Source organism: Podarcis liolepis (genome assembly GCF_965112155.1).
Source record: "Podarcis liolepis genome assembly, chromosome: 17".
In the NCBI taxonomy this organism is placed as follows: domain Eukaryota; kingdom Metazoa; phylum Chordata; class Lepidosauria; order Squamata; family Lacertidae; genus Podarcis; species Podarcis liolepis.
In genome coordinates, this window is record NC_139571.1 from 25,507,143 (window position 1) to 25,525,679 (window position 18,537).

An 18,537-nucleotide genomic window follows, 5' to 3' on the forward strand; every position below is an offset into this window, starting at 1 on the left:
TCTTACTGTTCAAGAAGGGTGGAGGCATTTGTAATAGAGGTTGATTAATTTAGTGTTACTGAATATGGCATCACTTAACATGCAGTGGTAAAATAATCTAATCTAGCTCTAGAAGCAAAATAATACCATTTAAAAGACTTTAAAATACAGTGGAGAATGCATTACATGTAAGCTGAAACAAATTCTTCCCAGATCACCAAATCATCAGCGCTGCTCTTCACTAATTATTCATGTAACCCTATACAGCCATTTATCTGGCAGCTGCCCTACAGTGCTAGCAGATTTCCTGAAAAGATGCAGTGATTATATTTATGTTTGAGCAAATAAGCCCCATCTAGTCTAATGAAGAAAGCATAGGAAAAGTATGATTTCAATCCCTACTCACCAATACTATACAAATACTATTTAAAAAGTACCAAATCACACTTTCAAATTCAATTAAGATAACACAAATACTGTAATTAATTGTACCTAAAAGCTGTTCTTCCTCCCATCCCCCAATGGAAAGCCTTAAGTGCCTCTAAAAGTTAGAGCAATGACTTTCACAGCAGCTCAATTTATTATAGTCCTTTCCTGAAAAACATATATGCTGAGGACAAGATAATATCCATGCCTTGACCCTGTCTGACTGCTGCCCTCTTGCTTTTCCTGCCGTTGAGTCTTCAGAAATGGAAAAGGACCTTCCCTGACTGTTTTCTTATTCGTTATCTGAAAAATTCAGTGTAATCTTTTTTAAAACATCGGGGGGGGGGGGGACGACGACCAGGGAAATCAACCAGAAAGAGACACATTCCTGCCCAGTCACAGAAATCGTACCCTGTGCTGTCTGAATTGACAAACGATGGTTTGTAATTGATCAGCAAACCAGAATCAGAAACCTAGATGTGAAAATTGGGTTTGTAAGCTATGGTGAGTGCCAGTTATGGTTGGGAATTATATCTGAACTGAAAATCAAGAGCTACAGAGCGTGTTCTCCTTCATGGAGAGCACGTGTTGCGGTGGGGGCAAACAAGACACCCCTCTGTTGCTGGGCGGGTTAGTCTGGATGGCCACGAATCTTATTGGGCACCACTTGGTCGTTGGGGAGAATTTGATGTTGCAATTTATGATTGACAGCCAAGGGGCTATTTATTCCCTGCGCGCAGCGTTAAGCTGCCTCTTTTCGCTGCGCGCATCGGATAACCCGCCCACCCTCCCTATATTTAGGGCTGTTCACATTGACCTTGCTATGCCTGTCATGGGGTTGTCTGCTTTGGGGCAGGGGCCTGGTATGAATTTTTCCATTTGGCTGATTGGCCGGTACCATTTTGTTTTTTGCCTACTGCATAGCAAATTGTCACAACTTGTAAGGTTGCGGTTAGGCACTGGTTAAATTTGGTTGGTGGAGGGGGTATGGTTGGCTGTGCCTGCCCCTCTAATGCTGCTGTTGCAAGGGTATTCTGTTAAAGGAACCCAGGGGCTTGCCATGCTCTTGTGTGAACCCCTGTCAAGGGGCTAGGGCCACGCAAGAGCCCCTGGGAGCATTTGGGGAGAGGTGAGGGCCTGGCACCCAGCTCTATTCTCTCCCCAAAATGTTTTCCCTTCTTGACTTTCGCAGGTTTGCGGATGTCAGTTCTGTTCCTACCTCCAGGTGGAAAGAGAGAGTCGCAAAGCAATGCCTAAGCAACCACTCACATTCTGTAATCAATAAAGCTGTGGCCAAAAAATTATGCCAAAAACCTTAAACAAAAATTCTGTGTGAATTGTGTTTTATTTGAGGGTGGCTTGGGGACCTCGACACGCAGCTGTTGTTCTGCTTCTGGAAGACACTGTAGCTAAGAGTGCTGAGCAAACAGAAATCAAAATAGGTGAGAAACCTGAAATCATGGTTTGCCTGATAGCTGAAAACTCAAGCCATGCTTTGTGTTCTGAATTATAGTTTGGGGGGGGAGGTGGTTTGGCACAAAATATGACTAGACTCTTAACTAAATATGTCAAAAGCTTTTAAATCAAAACTTTAGAAACTAGTACAAAACCTTTATATTGATTAGAAAGTGTGTCAATATACTGGCCTTATTAAATAATTTCAGATTCTCTTACCAATAACTATGATAAATAATACACGTGTAATAGGATCTGAATGGTATGGTAATTTAAGAAAACTGCAAAGCTTGTAATATTTGCCACCAGTAATATGCTTTGCATACAAATACTTTTAAATATAAAAATAAATGTGCAATTGCACACATGCCAGTAAGACGGCCACCTTAACCTAAGAATATAAAAATTATACATACACACCCACAGAGGACCTAATCCAAAGATACGTGCAGTAATAACTTGCCTGCATGTAAATTGCTATTCTAAATGCATTCACCAACTGGCACCTATTCATTCAACAAATAACAGATGTGATTTATTTATTTTTTAAGATGATGGTCACCATTGTGAAGGGCCATTTTATAGGGCCAACTCCCTAGGTAAATATGTACAGGATTGCAGGAACTGAGCTGCACAGGTTGATTCCTAATGCAACATTGGGAATTGCAATCACAGTCCCAAGTACCAGAAGCAAAGATCAGCTGCATCTCTCTTGCTGGATCAAGACACAAGCATTTTAAGTTGGATGCTATTGGGCTGCAGGGGAGCTGGAAGTTGGGCAGCAGGCAACTCTTTGGATCCCAATCTAATTTTCATATAATGCTATTTAAACTAAGGTTACCAGACTTTTTTCAATGAATCCAGGGACACTTTTCAACTTCAGTGGATTTTGTATGGGGACTGATTTGTAAATCCGGGGACTGTCCCCGGGAAACAGGGACATCTTAATTGAAACTCACCCACCCCATTTTTAGTATTGTATTTTTTAAAAAATTACAAACCTACAACTAATTTTCTTAAACACATCATGTATCATTTAATATTATTCTCCCACGTCTTAACAAAGTTTCTAAGGCTAATATTCCTTCCACACCTCTTTGTTCAGCAGCTTAGGTAAATATATATATGGAAAAGGCAGCAAGTGATATGAGACCAAGCTTTGCTTTTTGTTGACTGAGGAAGGCTATAAACATATGCATATTGTCATTGTTTTGAGTGAAACTTCCTTTAAATGTGTTTCCTTTCCAACAAGAGTATGTGAAATGTGACCTCTTATCCATTCGCATGTGTCTCTGACAGTCATGTGACTAGGTTTTACGTCAAACTGTCAATTATGATAAGAGACACAATGCGAACAGCCTAAGCGTCGATAACTTGTTTCCTAAATCTATTAAAGCTTTGTTGGAGAAAAATCTCTAGTGCCTTTTCAGTCTTTGCCTGACAATATTGAGTCCATAGACAGTGTCTGCAATTATTGTTTCAGCTTCCTCGTATATGATTTGAATAAAGAAGATTTATTCCACTATTAATGGAATCATGTAAAAGCCAAAAGATGTGTCTTGAGCTACAACTTCCTGCTGGAATGGCTGCTGTGAAATGCCAATCTGGCGTGTGAGATTTGTAGTTTTCTTTAACTACATCTCATATTGTTGGGTTGGTGCAAAGGGGGGGGGGGGCAAGCCTGCCTAAAGGTAATTCTATGTACCCCTATATATATCTACAAACTCAGAGTCCAAGCACTGGTAAAAACCCATACCTTAATGTTATGTAGTGCTATGGTATTAAGAATGTATCAGTAACTGGACCAACACCAGCACATAGAAGACTAACATTTTAAATATGATAAATAATTCTCTTCTGCTTTCACTTCCCCAGGCTTTTTAATTAGGTATATTGTCTCTGTAAAATCGTCCTGCCCATAAGAAATTAGAATTATAACATTTAGGTCGTGAAAATCTACTTGCCTTGCTGGAAAGGTGATCTATTACAAAGCATTTTAAAACTTTAATAAATATTTAAGTTTCACATCATTTCCTAGCCCATTTTAGTGAAAAGTTTTTTTTAAAAAAAGCAGTTGATAAATCAGGGGAATATACAATTCCAGTTTCATTTTTACAAACTAATAAACATTTGAAATCCTGGCTAATAACTCCAGCCAATGGTATGAGTTGGAAAAGAGCCTGTTCATTAGCAAAAGTTTCACTTCAGATCATTAAAAGTTCAGCCCCCGACCCCAGAACTCTTTCTGCAATGATCTGTCTGACGCAAAACCTTCTCTACCTTTGTAGGAGATTCTGAGATAAGCTCCAAGGTATAAATCTTTATTTACAACAAGTTGACAACGAGTCATGTTGAGCTCAACCATTGCCCTACACCAGGGGTGGCCAACTCCCAAGAGACTGCGATCTGCTCACAGCGTTAAAAACTGGCAGTGATCTACCCCCTTCAGGTCAAAGGGGTTCAGGGTTCAGGTCAAAGTTTTTGGGGGGGTTCAAGGTCAAAGTTGGACGTGCCTGCCCTACGCAAACTGAAAGTATACCATAGAACCACCCTTCCTGTTTGGTGCCCACCAATTGTTGTTATTGTTTTTGGAGTGCAACTATCATCTCAGAGCAATGGTGATGTCGGCTGGGGCTCAGGGGACTTGCAGTGAAGACTTCAGGAGCATGCCCATTTGAGGAAGGCTGCCCTAGGAACGCTAAGAAAAGGCAGACAAGGTATCTGCCAGTCATCTCATTATGGAACCCTTTGCAGCTTCTATAGAACCAGAAGCTCCTTGATGCATTACTCTTTGATTAACGACATCAAGGTCTGGTGGCAAAACTAAGGACTAAGAATCTTTGCTCTTTAACCATGAACAAAGAAGAAAACAAAGTGAAGGAAATGAATCCAGAGTAATCCATTGATTACCAATATTAACAATTTCATCTGCGCCACAATTGACTCAAAGTGGTCGTCTACATTATTTAGTTATAGAAGTATTTATATACAGCCCTGTATAGCAATTTTTTATTTTTTAAAAAAATGGTTAAAAGCAATGCACAGCAATTATTGAAATGGACTCTTAATCTGAAGGTTGTGGGTTTGAGCCCCATGCTGGAAAACAAATTCCTGCATGGCAACGGGTTTGACTAGACAACCCTCAAGGTCCCTTCCAACTCTACAATTCTATGACTGGCTACTCAATAAAAAAATAAAAAAATCTGCAGCTGCATAGGCCTATTAGCATTAAAAAAAATCTGTGTTTATTTTTTTAAAAAAAGATTTATTATGCTATTGTTGCTTTAGCATGGAAATATTTAGCAATTTAAAGTAGCTAGGAGCCAATGTGTGACCACCACAGAAAAAGGAATAGTTAGATTTATGATTCCTAATAATAACCCTGACTTTGTAGCTATCCGCATATTAAGTTACATGTTTAATAACATGCATCTCATAGTGTCCTGGTCTGTAAATTAAAATCTATATGTCATATTGCTTCCCCATGCACATGAGCTCTCAAAATTATATTTATAATGCTCCCATCGATGGAATCATTCCAGCAACTTTCAGTAATAAATTGCTTCATTGGAAATTCCACCAAACTATTATTTTTTTGAAGAGACTATTTTTAAGGAGAATCATCAACTATACAAGCAGCCTAAATTTATGGTCATTACTACAATTTATATAGGCTATGTTATGTTACTTAATAATAAAAAAGCACTCAAGAATAAACGTCAATACCTCTCATAACCTGAGAGAATAAATCTCTCCAATGGCTCCTCCTGTGAAACACAGAATGTACCTGTGACAATATTTATTCCTAAGGGGTCAAAGTATATTAAAAGGAATGGTGAATGTTTAAAACACCTCTCTGGAACTAAAACCATTGGCTTTCTAATTTAGAATTTCTCTCAACTAATATAAAATGATTGATTGCCTTTATTTCATGTACCCCTTGATTTTTCTTTTCATTCATCACGGCCTACTTTAAACCAAATGCATTTAGGACCTGCCACAGGAAAAGTGGTCTCTTTTAAATTGTTGTAAAGTAATGAAAGGACACAGTAAATCAATCTTATTTCTGCCTTACCAAAGCATAACCTTTACTCTGTCCAAGTAATTTAGGCAATTTCTGCATGTGTGCTTTACCTTGCCCCATCACACACAAGACAATAACATTATATGCATTGTCATTTCCGAGACATTTTTAGGAGTAAGAGCCATATATCAAATAAGTACAGTCATACCTCGGAAGCTGAACGGAATCCGTTCCAGAAGTCCGTTCAACTTCCAAAACGTTCGGAAACCAAGCCATGGCTTCCAATTGGCTGCAAGAAGTTCCTGCAGCCAATCGGAAGCTGGATTAGATGTCTGGGTTCCAAATAAATTTTGCAAACTGGAATTCACTCCTGGGTTTGCAGTGTTCGGGGGCCAAAATGTTCGACTCACAAGGCGTTTGGGATCCAAGGTATGACTGCAGTTGGTAATCCTATTTTTTAAATATGCCTATAGCTTTCTAATTGCAGCATCTTATTTCTACAAAGCAGCCACAAATGTAACCTATTTCCTAATTAAGTATGTTTAAGAACCCAAGAATTGCCGTACTTTTCCGTGTATAAGACCAGGTTTCATTTTTTTACTTTAAAATAAGGTTAAAGATCTGGGCGCATCTTATACACGGATAGTGCATGTGCCCATTTTCTAAATTTGGGGTCCCCAAAAGTAAGGGGGTATCTTATACATGGGGGCATCTTATACACTGAAAAATATGGTGTTTTCATAGATTAGACCATGATCCTTTCACTTGTTGCATTTAGCAATGTTCAACCTGAAACTCGCAAAGAAGTCAGGATAGCCAAGGTCAGTCCCTTTCACAGGTGCTTGCCATGGGTGTGTGACATCATGCGCTGGGAGGAGGCTGAGCGCAGAGCCCAGGGCAGCAGTTTCAATTGCCAGTAGCTCCTCCTCCCTTGCGCTCAGGAGGAGCCAGCCACTGAAGCCACCCTGAACTCAGCCCCTTAACAATGAGATGGCCCAGACCCCTCCCAGCAGATATTTTTTTGGGGGGAGAAGACACCTCAGCTCCATAGAGTTGGCATCCTTGTTCCCTATAGTTTGTTGACAGCCTCTAGTACTCAGTACTAAACTGCTTCTGAACAGCAGCTCTTAATAGACCTATCCTCCATGCATTTGTTTATTCCTATATAGTCACTGTGTTTGTGACCATTATCATATACTGGGGCAAAAAGTTGTACACAAAAGTACACCTAAACATATAATTAATTACAGAATGGGGGGGGGGGGAGGAAATGGCAAAATACCGTTTCACTATTTTTTTACTACCTCACATCTCCTCTCCAACTGCAGTTACATTTAAATAATAATAAAAAGAAAATATTCCAAGCTCTCATTCTACACAATGAAGAATATTTGGGATTGCAGGGGGCTATTGCCCCAGTTCACATACTTACCTGATGATCCATCTGTGTGGTAGGGTGGGAATGGGGGCCCCTCCACCTATATGCACCTAATGTGATGTAACCAGTTTCCTACATAAAACCTCTAATCTGCACATTCATCCCACCTTAAAGAGATGGTAAAAATCAGACCATTGCGCATATGGGATTCCAAGTGGCATGTTCACATCACAAGCTATTTTAGGAGCCTGGTGGAAGGTAAAACAGGGAGCCTATTCCTGTACTGTGCAAATAGATGATTGCCTGGGTCTAGGATCTATACAGTGGAACCTTGGTTCTCGAACTTAATCCATTCCGGGAGTCCGTTTGATTTCTGAAACCACTGGAAAAACCAAGACACGGCTTCCGATTGCCTAAAGGAGCTTTCTGCACTCAATCAGAAGCTGTGGAAGCTGCGTCAGATGTTCAGCTTCTGAAAAACATTCGCAAATCGGAACACTTATTTTGTTCCAATTTGTTCGGGAGCCAAGCCGTTCAGGAACCAAGGTACCACTGTAATGGGCTTTTTCAACTCTCAACAAATTCATACCCATTAAAGAGTAATACTTTATGAAACTCTCCAGCTCTTTCTCCTAACTTTACCTTACAGGAATATATTTCTGCATGAAGATACAGACACATTTATAGCATTTTCTTAATGTCTTGATATTGAATTGTATCTCGTTGTGTGCCTCTACCAGTGGAATTCTTTTTTATCGGGCAAAATTTCACTTGAGTGGAAAGGGGTGGGATACTATTTTTGTTAACACCACATGCCCTCTGCAACCTCCTGCTGAACCCCAAAATCTGCTCTGGAGGGCTGGGGTACTTTTGAAACAGCTGACTCTGCAATTTGCATTTACAAAAGGGTGATATGCAAAACTCACACACATCACACATACACACCCTTTCTGATTATGAAAGCCAACAAAATTAATGCTTTGTCAAAGAGCCTTCCACTGATAGAGGGACACAGTCGTATACAACCCAATCTATGAAAAAGACCATTTTTAAAAATAAATAAATAAATCAGAAAACGTATTAAGCAAACATGGAGTTTGTAGCATGAGGACTGCCAATCTGTGATGAGCTTATTTGCATATATTTTTAAGATTGCTAGAGAGTACCAAGGAATGTGGAATCGTTTTGCTCCCTTTCTTAATAGATGGAAGGGCAAAACAGTCCTAACGAGGGACTGGGACATATTGGAGCGCTGCCAGCTTGTGCCACATAGGGTGCAAAATTGGGGAGTGTGGTTTTTCTTCTTCAGTTTTGCTGCGCCATCCAGAAGCTGGCGCAGCAAAGCGAGGCCAAATGGTCTCCGAAGAACTAACTGACTCAAGACACAGAAGATACATACATGGCTGGCCCTTTTAACATTCTGTTTGAGGGGGCCTTATGTTTCATTCTGCCAGCATGAACTCTGGTGCTGGTAGCAAGCAAAATCCTAATCCTCTCAAGCAGCAAAGATCAGGGTTTGGACTGCAGCCTAACATAGCTTAAAGAAAGTCAATACTGCAGTTCCATTAGATTTCTTAAATCCAGTGTAGGAAAGAGTGTGTGTTTTTTTGTTTAGAAAGGAAAGTATGTACATAAAATCAAGGGACTGCATACGGGTTGAATTATAAGCATAATATCAGAAACTTTAAATAGTTGGTTTGAAATAGCCAATCATTATTTGGTATTTTCTCTTTGCAGATGTTTTCAGTGAAGTCTCACTGGTAAAGAACAAGAAAGCCTTTGTTGTGCATCAGCTATTATGTGTGAAGTTTCACTGAATTCTGCATAAGGTATATGTATAATGCCACTCGGGCCTCGGTGGTTAAGGTGCAATTTCCAGATGCAACAGTCTAACTGTATCACCATACAAAGAATGTATGCATAGGCAACATTAGGCTTCAGAACTGTGTAAGTTGTAAAAACAGCCTCTTGCATCATCATGAAGCACATTTTAATTCTGACGCTTCAGAATTTAGTTTTCTTCTATGCCTAACTAGCAGTATGGCAGTATTGCATGCCCCTACTATTAATTGATGGTGGGCTGGGTTGTTTTATTAGCCACTATTAATCTCAGCTGTCATTTTGGACGAACAATTTATTTTCATTAAATTTACAGCATCAATGAGGTGTGAAATCTAAAATGCTACTTGAAATGTAAATGATGTAAAAGAAATTGGAACAAAAAGGAACTTGTGTCACAGTAAAATCAACAATACACTCCGAATGTATTAATCTAGGAATGATGATGTTCTGCAATTGAATTTTATTGTATTGTTATTCTTTCGAAACTATAAATGTATACGTTCAAATATCAAACGATATCAGATAGCTGGAGAATCAACTATTGTATTGCTTAATCCTACTTAATTCTGACTAGTAGTACTGCTTCTTCACAGAGGCATTTATATAGATTCAACTTCCAGGAGTTTAGAAATAACGTAACTGAAAGATTCACCGTGGAAAAGCCTTTACAGAACCCTACGAAAGCATCTTGTAGTTATCCAAATATTGCAATACAAATAGGTTTTGTTTAAGGGTACTCATCCTGTTCTAGTTTTAAGGTCAATGGCGACATGGATGCAGGGACTTATTGCAAATACTCATCTTTTTTCTGTTTATACCTATGTGAAACTTGCCCACCTGTTGTTGGTGTAGAAAAGAAGGGTCTCTTGGACTTAGTCCCACATATCGATTGGCTTGGGATGTGCCTGAGGCTGTGTAGGCTGATTAAGGAAGAACAAAACAGATTGATGAAGATAGACACCTATCCATTTCTACCCTGTATAATTTAAACACGAGAAATTCAGAGTTACGAAGAACGAATTTGACTAAGGGCTAGAGTTTTATAACACCTATGGACTTCAATGGAATCTGAATGAAGGCAGGGCCACCTTCCTTGCCAGTGACAATTTCTCTACATGATACAAGTTTGCTGTGTGTTTTTTTACCAGAGATGTGAAGCCAGATGCTCATTCAATGCAGTCACATAAACAACAAAATTCAGAGACTAACAATTTGCTACAGTAGAATGAGGTTTTTATTTGTAGTACCACTCAGATTTAGAACATAACCGAGCTAAGGCCAGTGCTATTTTTCCTAGAAAAAGAGGGAATGTCTCCCTTGTTCTCTTAGAATGGCAATAGCTCCTACCTGAGAGGTGCTGGAACTGAGTTCCACTGAGTTCCAGCTGATTAAAAGCCCTGGCTAAGGCTATTTTTTTAAATGAGGCATAAAAGGTGTCTCCCCCCCCCTTTTCTAAAGGGAGATATAGGAATCCCTCTTCTGGAAGTTAATATAAGCAGCATCTACTTATTATACGAATACTGTATTTAAAATGTTCGCGCTTTGTACACCGGAAAACTGTGGAGCAAATGTATTTAGTGTAAGTTCTAGAAAACTGACCTATAATGTAGAAGCTACTAAAACATTTTTTCCCCATGTGTGTGGTTAATGGAATGATTCACCTTTCCACTGTAGGTTACCTTTTGAATTGAAAATAGTTGTGTGTTGACTGAAAGTCATTAACTTCTGATTGTGTCAAAAGAAGTGGGTTGTTTTACTCTGACTCCTAGTTTGAAAATATCTACATTACCTGAATCAATTTCATAGTAAGGTGATCTTAACTTCCTACTGCCAATGGCCTAAAGAACAAATAGATAAGCACTAAAGGATCGATTTAAATGGTATTATATTTCTATTTAAAACAAACAAGCAAATGGCGTCTTATTTATTTCCTTTTAAAAGAACATTTTACTGAATAATCACCATAAAAAATGGATTACATGTTTACATGTAAAGTGATATTTCTATGAAGGAGGAACACGTGTTATTCCATATAATTTCAGCAAAAGTAGTTTTTACTTGTGAAATGCTGTGTAAAGCCATTTAAATCAGCTTTGGTACACACTGATTAGGATAAAGATATATAACTAGGAATAGGTAACAGCACTGTGAATTATCTTAATGTCACATTTTGGTGACACTTTTATCTTTTGGCCAATTCTAATTCATTAAAAATAAAATTGAAAGCATCTCTTTGGAAAGTATTATAGATCAGCCAGTCCCAGATGCATAGAAGAAATTCTTCCATGGTGCGTATTATTCTATGTAGTTTTTAACAAGGCTTAAATAGAAGTGATCAAATCTTTTACATTTTTTTCCTGGTGAAATGTTAAGATTAAAGAACCATCTATTCACAGCCAGTAATACATTTTAGATATGTAAAACTGCTTTAATATTTAATGTTGAAATAAATGCAATTTTCATGCACAAATGGAATCCATTTGTGCATACCTTTGCTCTTTATGCACAAAGGGAATGTTGCTAACACAATGTTCGCCATGTGTTAATCATATCCTTTCTCAAAGACCTAAAGTATGATCCTGAAAGAAATGCACCTGTGATGTATATGTGATGGGTTCCCTTGCGTCTTTAAACACTATTTAAGCTTTTAATATTTCGTGACTGCTTAACTAGTGCCATATTGCTTGGAAGGCACATGAGATATAATGAAACAACTAATACTCAGAGTCAAATCTGAAGCTCTAGTTTCATTCCATTCTTAAGGGTAGAATAAGAATAGATAATTAAAAACTTCTTTACTGTTCAAGAATTGTGCACGCTTAAGAAATCAGAAGAGATTACAACACTATTAATTGCTGTATTTTTCAGTGTATAAGACGCTCCCATGTATAAGACGTGCCCTATTTTGGGGGGCTCCAAATTAAGAAAACACCCCTTAGCACTACCCGTGTATAAGACGAGCCCCAATTTTAACCCTAATTTTGGGGTAAAAAAACCCTAGTCTTATACACGGAAAAATACAGTAATTCATTAATTAGTAGGTAATGACTTCTGCTTCTGCTAACAGTGCAATCCGATGAAAGTCCACTCAAAAACCCTGCTGAGTTCAATGGGATTTAATACCAGGTACATTTTATTTTTTATTTTTTATTGAATTTATATACCTCCCTATGCCTGGGGGTCCCTTGTATACAGGATTATAGACTCCATTATTTTATACTCTGCTCTATCTTGATGTGGTCAGATGAAATGGACATTATACAAAAGGGCAGCAGTCTAGATTTATCTAAGCTAATAGAAATTTTGCTACTGTCCTCACATCGTATGTAGATGGAACCATACGTGTTTAAGTATATGTGGGATATTGACATTTAAGAAATTTTAATTTGAAACCAGTCTCTAGGTAAAGAAGTCACTTGTCATTACATGATTGCAACAATAATTTTCAGTTAGTGAAAGGGTATGTATGTGTCTGTCTGTGTGGTGTTTTTATTACAGTTGCAATGTTGAATTTCAGACTAACGTGGAGGTTAATGTAGAACCACGATGTGTTAGAACAGTAACATGGAAACTGCCAAGATGCACTTTGAGGTAGTGGGGACTTCATGTGACATCCATAATGTAAGCAAATAATGCATGGCTTGGCCTGTGTGCAAAATACTCATGCCACTAACCACACATTCCTGGCGGACACTGGTGCCAGGAGCATTTCATTCAACGGGGACAACCTAACTGGCGACCACTTAATTGCAGCAACTGGGTGGCTACCATGGCATATAGAAGTTCCCAGGCCTCTCCTTGTGGCTGCTGTATTCCTGAGAAGTGGCTCTAACAGTTGATAGGCCCTGCATGTCTATGTCTGCAATTCCATTGAAGGCTATAGGGTAATTATATGGGCTTGTATTCAACTAAATCATTACACGTGTGGAACTTCTACTCACCTTACTTTCGTCCACGCCCTCCAACATCTGCTCCAGAGGTTTGGGAGAACCCCCAGAGCAACTGGAGGGGGGCTGCATGAGGAGGCGAGATCCCACTGCACATGTGAAAGTTGTTCCATGTGTGCAATTGTGTAGCTGGATACAACCCACGGTACTCAACATAGCGAATTAGCAAATGCAAAACTTTGATACTCTCGTTATAGTTAACTAACATAGATTTTTCAGTATCATCTCTAATGAATTAAAATGCTTAGGTTAATTGAGGATCATGTGTCTGATTAAGTATGTTTTGGATGAAAGCTCACTTGGGAGGAATCAGATGAATCTCTTTCTTTCCTGTCTGTCTCACTCCCTTTTTGGATTCCAGGTGTTGGCAAATTTAAAAAGCTTCCAATCCGAGTATGCTTCTCAATGTCACGAGAATGTCCATCTTTAAATTAATAATCAAGCTTTCATTCTCTCCTGGCAATTGATGCTCAGATTAATTTGATTTCCTGCCCTGAGATTGTGATTGCCGTGTCACAAATGTCATACAGTAACTTGAGTTATTATAACTGTACAGAGTAAATGTCTTGTCAATGTCCTTTATTATCAGACTTTGAGCATCTGCCTGGTCAAATAGGAGGAAAAGGCACCTATATTGGCCTTAACTTGAAATGGTTTTGATTTATTTATTTTTGATGGACAGCGTTTGTTTCCTAGAAAAATACTTACTGGTTGCTGTAGGTGAAGATGCCTCACCTTCAGTGGATGTAATGATGGGTTTAGTGTCTGTCATGGTCAGGGTCACAGGCCGCACCGTACTGTGATGGGGAGAGGGTGCCAAAACTGGAGTAAAATGGCCAGGCATTTTCCCTACTACTTGACCACTGTTGTTAGGCTACAAAACAAAACCAGAAGAACGCCTTGTGAAATATACATGTAATGCTCAAGAGAGCGATCTACTTTAGGGTTTTCCAGAACCCCAATGCTGTCGTGTGTCACTTTGATATCTATATCCAGCGCCGAGGGCCTTCTGGTGGTTCCCTCCCTGAGAAAAGCTAGGTTACAGGGAACCAGGCAGAGGGCCTTCTCGGTGGTGGCGCCCGCCCTGTGGAACGCCCTCCCATCAGATGTCAAGGAAATAAACAACTATCTGACTTTTAGAAGACATCTGAAGGCAGTCCTGTTTAGGGAAGTTTTTAATGTTTGATTGTGCTTTAAATTCTGTTGGGGTATAAGTAATAGTAATTATTCTTATTCTTATCTCTGCAAAGGAAAGAAGATTTAGGGATTTGTGATCCTCATGAAGGTAATATTTCTAAGAGCCTATTTACCTTATTAGAAACTCACTAGTGATGGTCATTATTCTATCTGACTGAAGTGCTACTGATGTTGTTATTGTTTTTTATTATTATTATTATTTAAAAAAACAGTACAAATTGAGGTCCAGAGGGTGGCAACACAAGAACAGGGCCTTCTCTATCGTGGCTCCCCATTTGTGGAATGCTCTCCCCAGGGATGTTCGCTTGGTCCCTTCATTATATATTTTTGGGCGACAGGTAGAAATGTTCCTCTTTAACCAGACCTTTGGCTGCTTAATATTCTTCAGCCTTTTAAATGTCTCTGTGGGAAGGGAGGGTTATTGTCCCCCCCCCCCACCGTTTTGCTTTACTTATGTACTTGTTTTTATTCTGTATTTTATTCTGTGAACTGCCCTGAAATCTTATGCGGTAGAGCAGAATATGAATCAAAATAAATGACTATTTCCCCCTGTTATACTTCATGCCTGAATAATTCTAAAGGGTTTAAGGAGGCCACACATATTATGTGTTTGTTTATTTATTTATCTAGCATGGGGTGGTGGGCATCACAAAGAATTCCCTCAATATGTATCTTAGACATTCCCTCAAAATGTTTCTAACAATGTATTTGAAATTAAACAGTGCAGATTGTGAGTTTAATAATTCCTCGCACACTTTTTATTCAGATCACGGCAAGTGATCCTGAGTAAGTATCAAATATTACCTATGTTTAGATATGCAACGGCAATAGTAAAATTCTAGAGGTGCTTCCAGACTCCCACTATTTTGGGGTAGGATTCAGTCAAAAGTTGGCAAATTCAGATTGTGCAATTTGGGTTGATTGGGAGGCCTTGCGCAATAAATCTACTCCCCCCCCCAAAAAAAAAGATTTAACTGTTTGCAATAAGGGAAGTGGCAGGAAAATGCACTCGAAACTGTGAGATAACATTTGCCTTAACACAACATAATCTAACTTGTCTGTAAACATAACAGAATGAGTGCTCATTAAAGAAACAACTTTCATCTGATCTCCCTACAAACAAATCAGGATGAATGCTCAATACACAGGTTGTCTAGAAGTGCCCTCTAGATTAACTAAACGTAAATTCATTAAGTGGAGAAGGAAACAGGTCTAAAACTAAAATTGGGCTGATAACTAGAGAGTGTTTGGAAGGTGGAAATCTGCATGCTTATTTTGCTATGTAGCAAACAGCCGAAACAATTCAGATATAAAATGAACACACCGCTTCCTCTGCCCTCCAATTTCTTTTCACTTCTCTAGTAATCAGACCAATTTCATAACTGATTGCTTCAGCTATTTGCATCAAAAGGTTACTGAAATATAATTGTAAAATGCCTAAAACCTAGATAGCTCACTGGAAAATGCACTAACTAATCAAGTGGCGTTCAGAAAGCAGAAAAGTGGCTAGATCAAGAATTGTATATAATGACTGGACATGACACAGGAACCAGATACGAGCAAACATAATCCTGATGGGAAGAAGTCGCTGCAGAAAACCTAAGCCCATTTTTGCTACCAGCTGGAAGAGAGATCATTTATAAATAAACACATGCACACATATGTGAGTGTGCACATACACAGAATTTCATGCACACAGTTCAGCTGTCTTCTTTTTCTTGGACACAACAACAGACTATTTGCAAGTCACATTTAAGCTTTCTCCACGATAGGAGTAGCCCCACAGTTCATGCTGTTGGTTATAAACATCCAGTTTCTCTTTATTTGCTATGGGTTGCCATCTAGAAGAAGAAGAAGAGTTTGGATTTGATATCCCGCCTTTCGCTCCCCTTCAGGAGTCTCAAAGCGGCTAACATTCTCCTTTCCCTTCCTCCCCCACAACAAACACTCTGTGAGGTGAGTGGGGCTGAGAGACTTCACAGAAGTGTGACTGGCCCAAGGTCACCCAGCAGCTGCATGTGGAGGAGCGGAGACTCGAACCCGGTTCCCCAGATTACAAGACTACCGCTCTTAACCACTACACCAAACAAACATTTCCCCCCCAAAAAAGCACTTAGAAAACAAAAACGAATCCAAATTACTAGAAGAAGAAGAAGAAGAAGAAGAAGAAGAAGAAGAAGAAGAAGAAGAAGGAAGAAGAAGAAGGAAGAAGAAGAAATGTGTACTAATATTTTCCTGCTAAATTTGCTGAGACAAATACACTATACCCCAGGGCCACCATCTAGGGAGGGCTGGGGGGGCTGAGGGCCCCCCAAAATTATCAAGGAAGGGGCCAAGCCCCCTCAAAATTTTCCGGCAGATATTACATGTACACTGCGGGGTGTTCTCACGTCATATGTGCATGGCACAAGCATGTCGTGGGGCATGCTGACATCACATGGCCATGGCCCTCTCAATTGCAGGGGCAAGATGTCACACTTGCCATACCCTTAAATTAGAAAATGCCTTATACTGCGTTGGACCACTGATCTATCTAGCTTAGTACTGGAAAGCAGCAGCTGTCCAGGATTTCAGGCATAAGATATTCCTTGAAGTGACTTCTGCATGAAACACAGATGGCTCTCCCACTGAGCTATGGCCTTCTCCTTAAGTTAATGCATTAGTTAATATAGTCATACCTTGGTTTTCGAACAGCTTAGCTCTCAAATGTTTTGGCTCCTGAATGCCGTAAACCCAGAAGTGACTGTTCTGGTTTGCGAACTATTTTTGGAAGCTGAATGTGCGACGGGGCTTCTGCGGCTTCCAGTTGGCTGCAGGAGAGTTTCCTGTAGCCAATCTGAAGCTGTGCTTTGGTTTCCAAATGTTTTCTGAATGGATTCCGTTTGACTTCCAAGGTACGACAGTATAACTATTTGGGTGATTTCTAAGGCTTTAATTAGCTGTTCCCAAATGTTTGGGGCAATCTAAATCTAGGTATTCACAGCATTTTCTCGTTGAAAGTTCCAGAAAATGAAAGCATATGAAAGCATATTAGTATATTCTTACTAATATAACAGTGGATGCTCGGGTTGTGAACGTGATCTGTGCGGGTAGCGATTCGGTGCTTCTGTGCCTGCGCAAAGCGCGATTTAGCGCTTCTGTGTATGTGCAACCACCAAAACCTGGAAGTAACCCGTTCCAGTAATTCCAGGTTTCAGTGGTCCGTAACCCGAAAAACGCAACCTGAAGCATCTGTAACCCGAGGTATGACTGTAACAGAAACACAATGGTAAAAAGAAGTGACTTTAATGAAAAGTATTAATGACAGTGGGGGCTGAAAAGTACAGCAAAAACAAACCAATCCATATTCACAGATGCGAAGTGTTCATCTCAAGTTTAAAATAAATAAACAAATCACTTGTATCTTGGAAAAAGCATCAGGAACTGGTGTCCCTTGGGAATAAATTTATCCCAAAGTTGGTGAGCAGCCACCAAGCCACCTGTCTGCACATGTTTGATTTATGAACTTAGCGTCAAAACAGCAACACAAACAGGTTGTGTATTGACTGCAGAGGTTATGATGAGACACAGAAAATTGAACAGTGAGAGGTGCTATGGTATGGAGGCCCCATGCCTCGTTGCAACTGAATATTATTAGAATGAAATCTTGGGTATACGTAGTTTTTAAATTTACAGTATTTGTTACTGAATAAAACAGCAACATGGGATATTTTCAGAGCAACATTGCAAAGCTACAGCAAGCAAAACAGTGATGAAAACAGCATTACTGAAGTGTGTAAGGCAGGCACATCTTCTATTAATTGGGTTCGTCTCACCTTGTCATGATGAGTGGGCTTGCACGTTCCTATGACCCTTGTGAGTGAAGCCGTTGGGAGTCTCGTACTCCCAGCAGGGTCACCCAAGGTGGTAAGGTCAAAGAGAAGGAGCTAGACAAAGAATGATCCAAGAAGTCCTCAACGGCAGAACAGGCGGAAGATAACAAGAGGTATGTTATAACAGCTGTGAAGGTGGATGAAGGCCACAGCAGATAACAATCTACCGGTCTCTGGGTGATTTTAATGCAAGAGTTGGGCGCGATTTCGATCCGTGTTCTGGGACTATTGGGAAAGAAGGAATTGGCAACAGCAACCAGAATAGAATCTTACTTTTGACTATATGTGCAGCGCACAACCTTGTTATTACCAACACACTCTTTCGAGAACAATAAATTAAAAACATCATGGAGGCACCCTTCGTTGAACCACTGGCACCTCTTAGAATATGTAATTGTCCGACCTTAAGACTGCCGT

General features: G+C 39.5%; 1 protein-coding gene across 20 annotated transcripts in view; it reads right to left on the reverse strand.

The window, feature by feature from the left end:
• The window catches only part of NFIB (nuclear factor I B), a 299,659-nt gene that overhangs the window by 22,023 nt on the left and 259,099 nt on the right, over positions 1-18,537 (reverse strand). For 7 of the 20 annotated variants that reach the window (XM_083482277.1, XM_083482264.1, XM_083482283.1 and 4 more), the window contains exons 9-10: positions 13,760-13,925; positions 9,942-10,024 (exon numbers count right to left, since the gene is read on the reverse strand). The exons of 6 other annotated variants lie outside the window; for them this stretch is intronic. In XM_083482277.1, coding sequence (XP_083338403.1) covers positions 9,942-10,024; positions 13,760-13,925 — 249 coding nt within the window. The remainder of the gene's footprint in view (positions 1-9,941; positions 10,025-13,759; positions 13,926-18,537) is intronic. 7 more of the 20 variants (XM_083482278.1, XM_083482274.1, XM_083482265.1 and 4 more) reach the window with 2 other exon arrangements.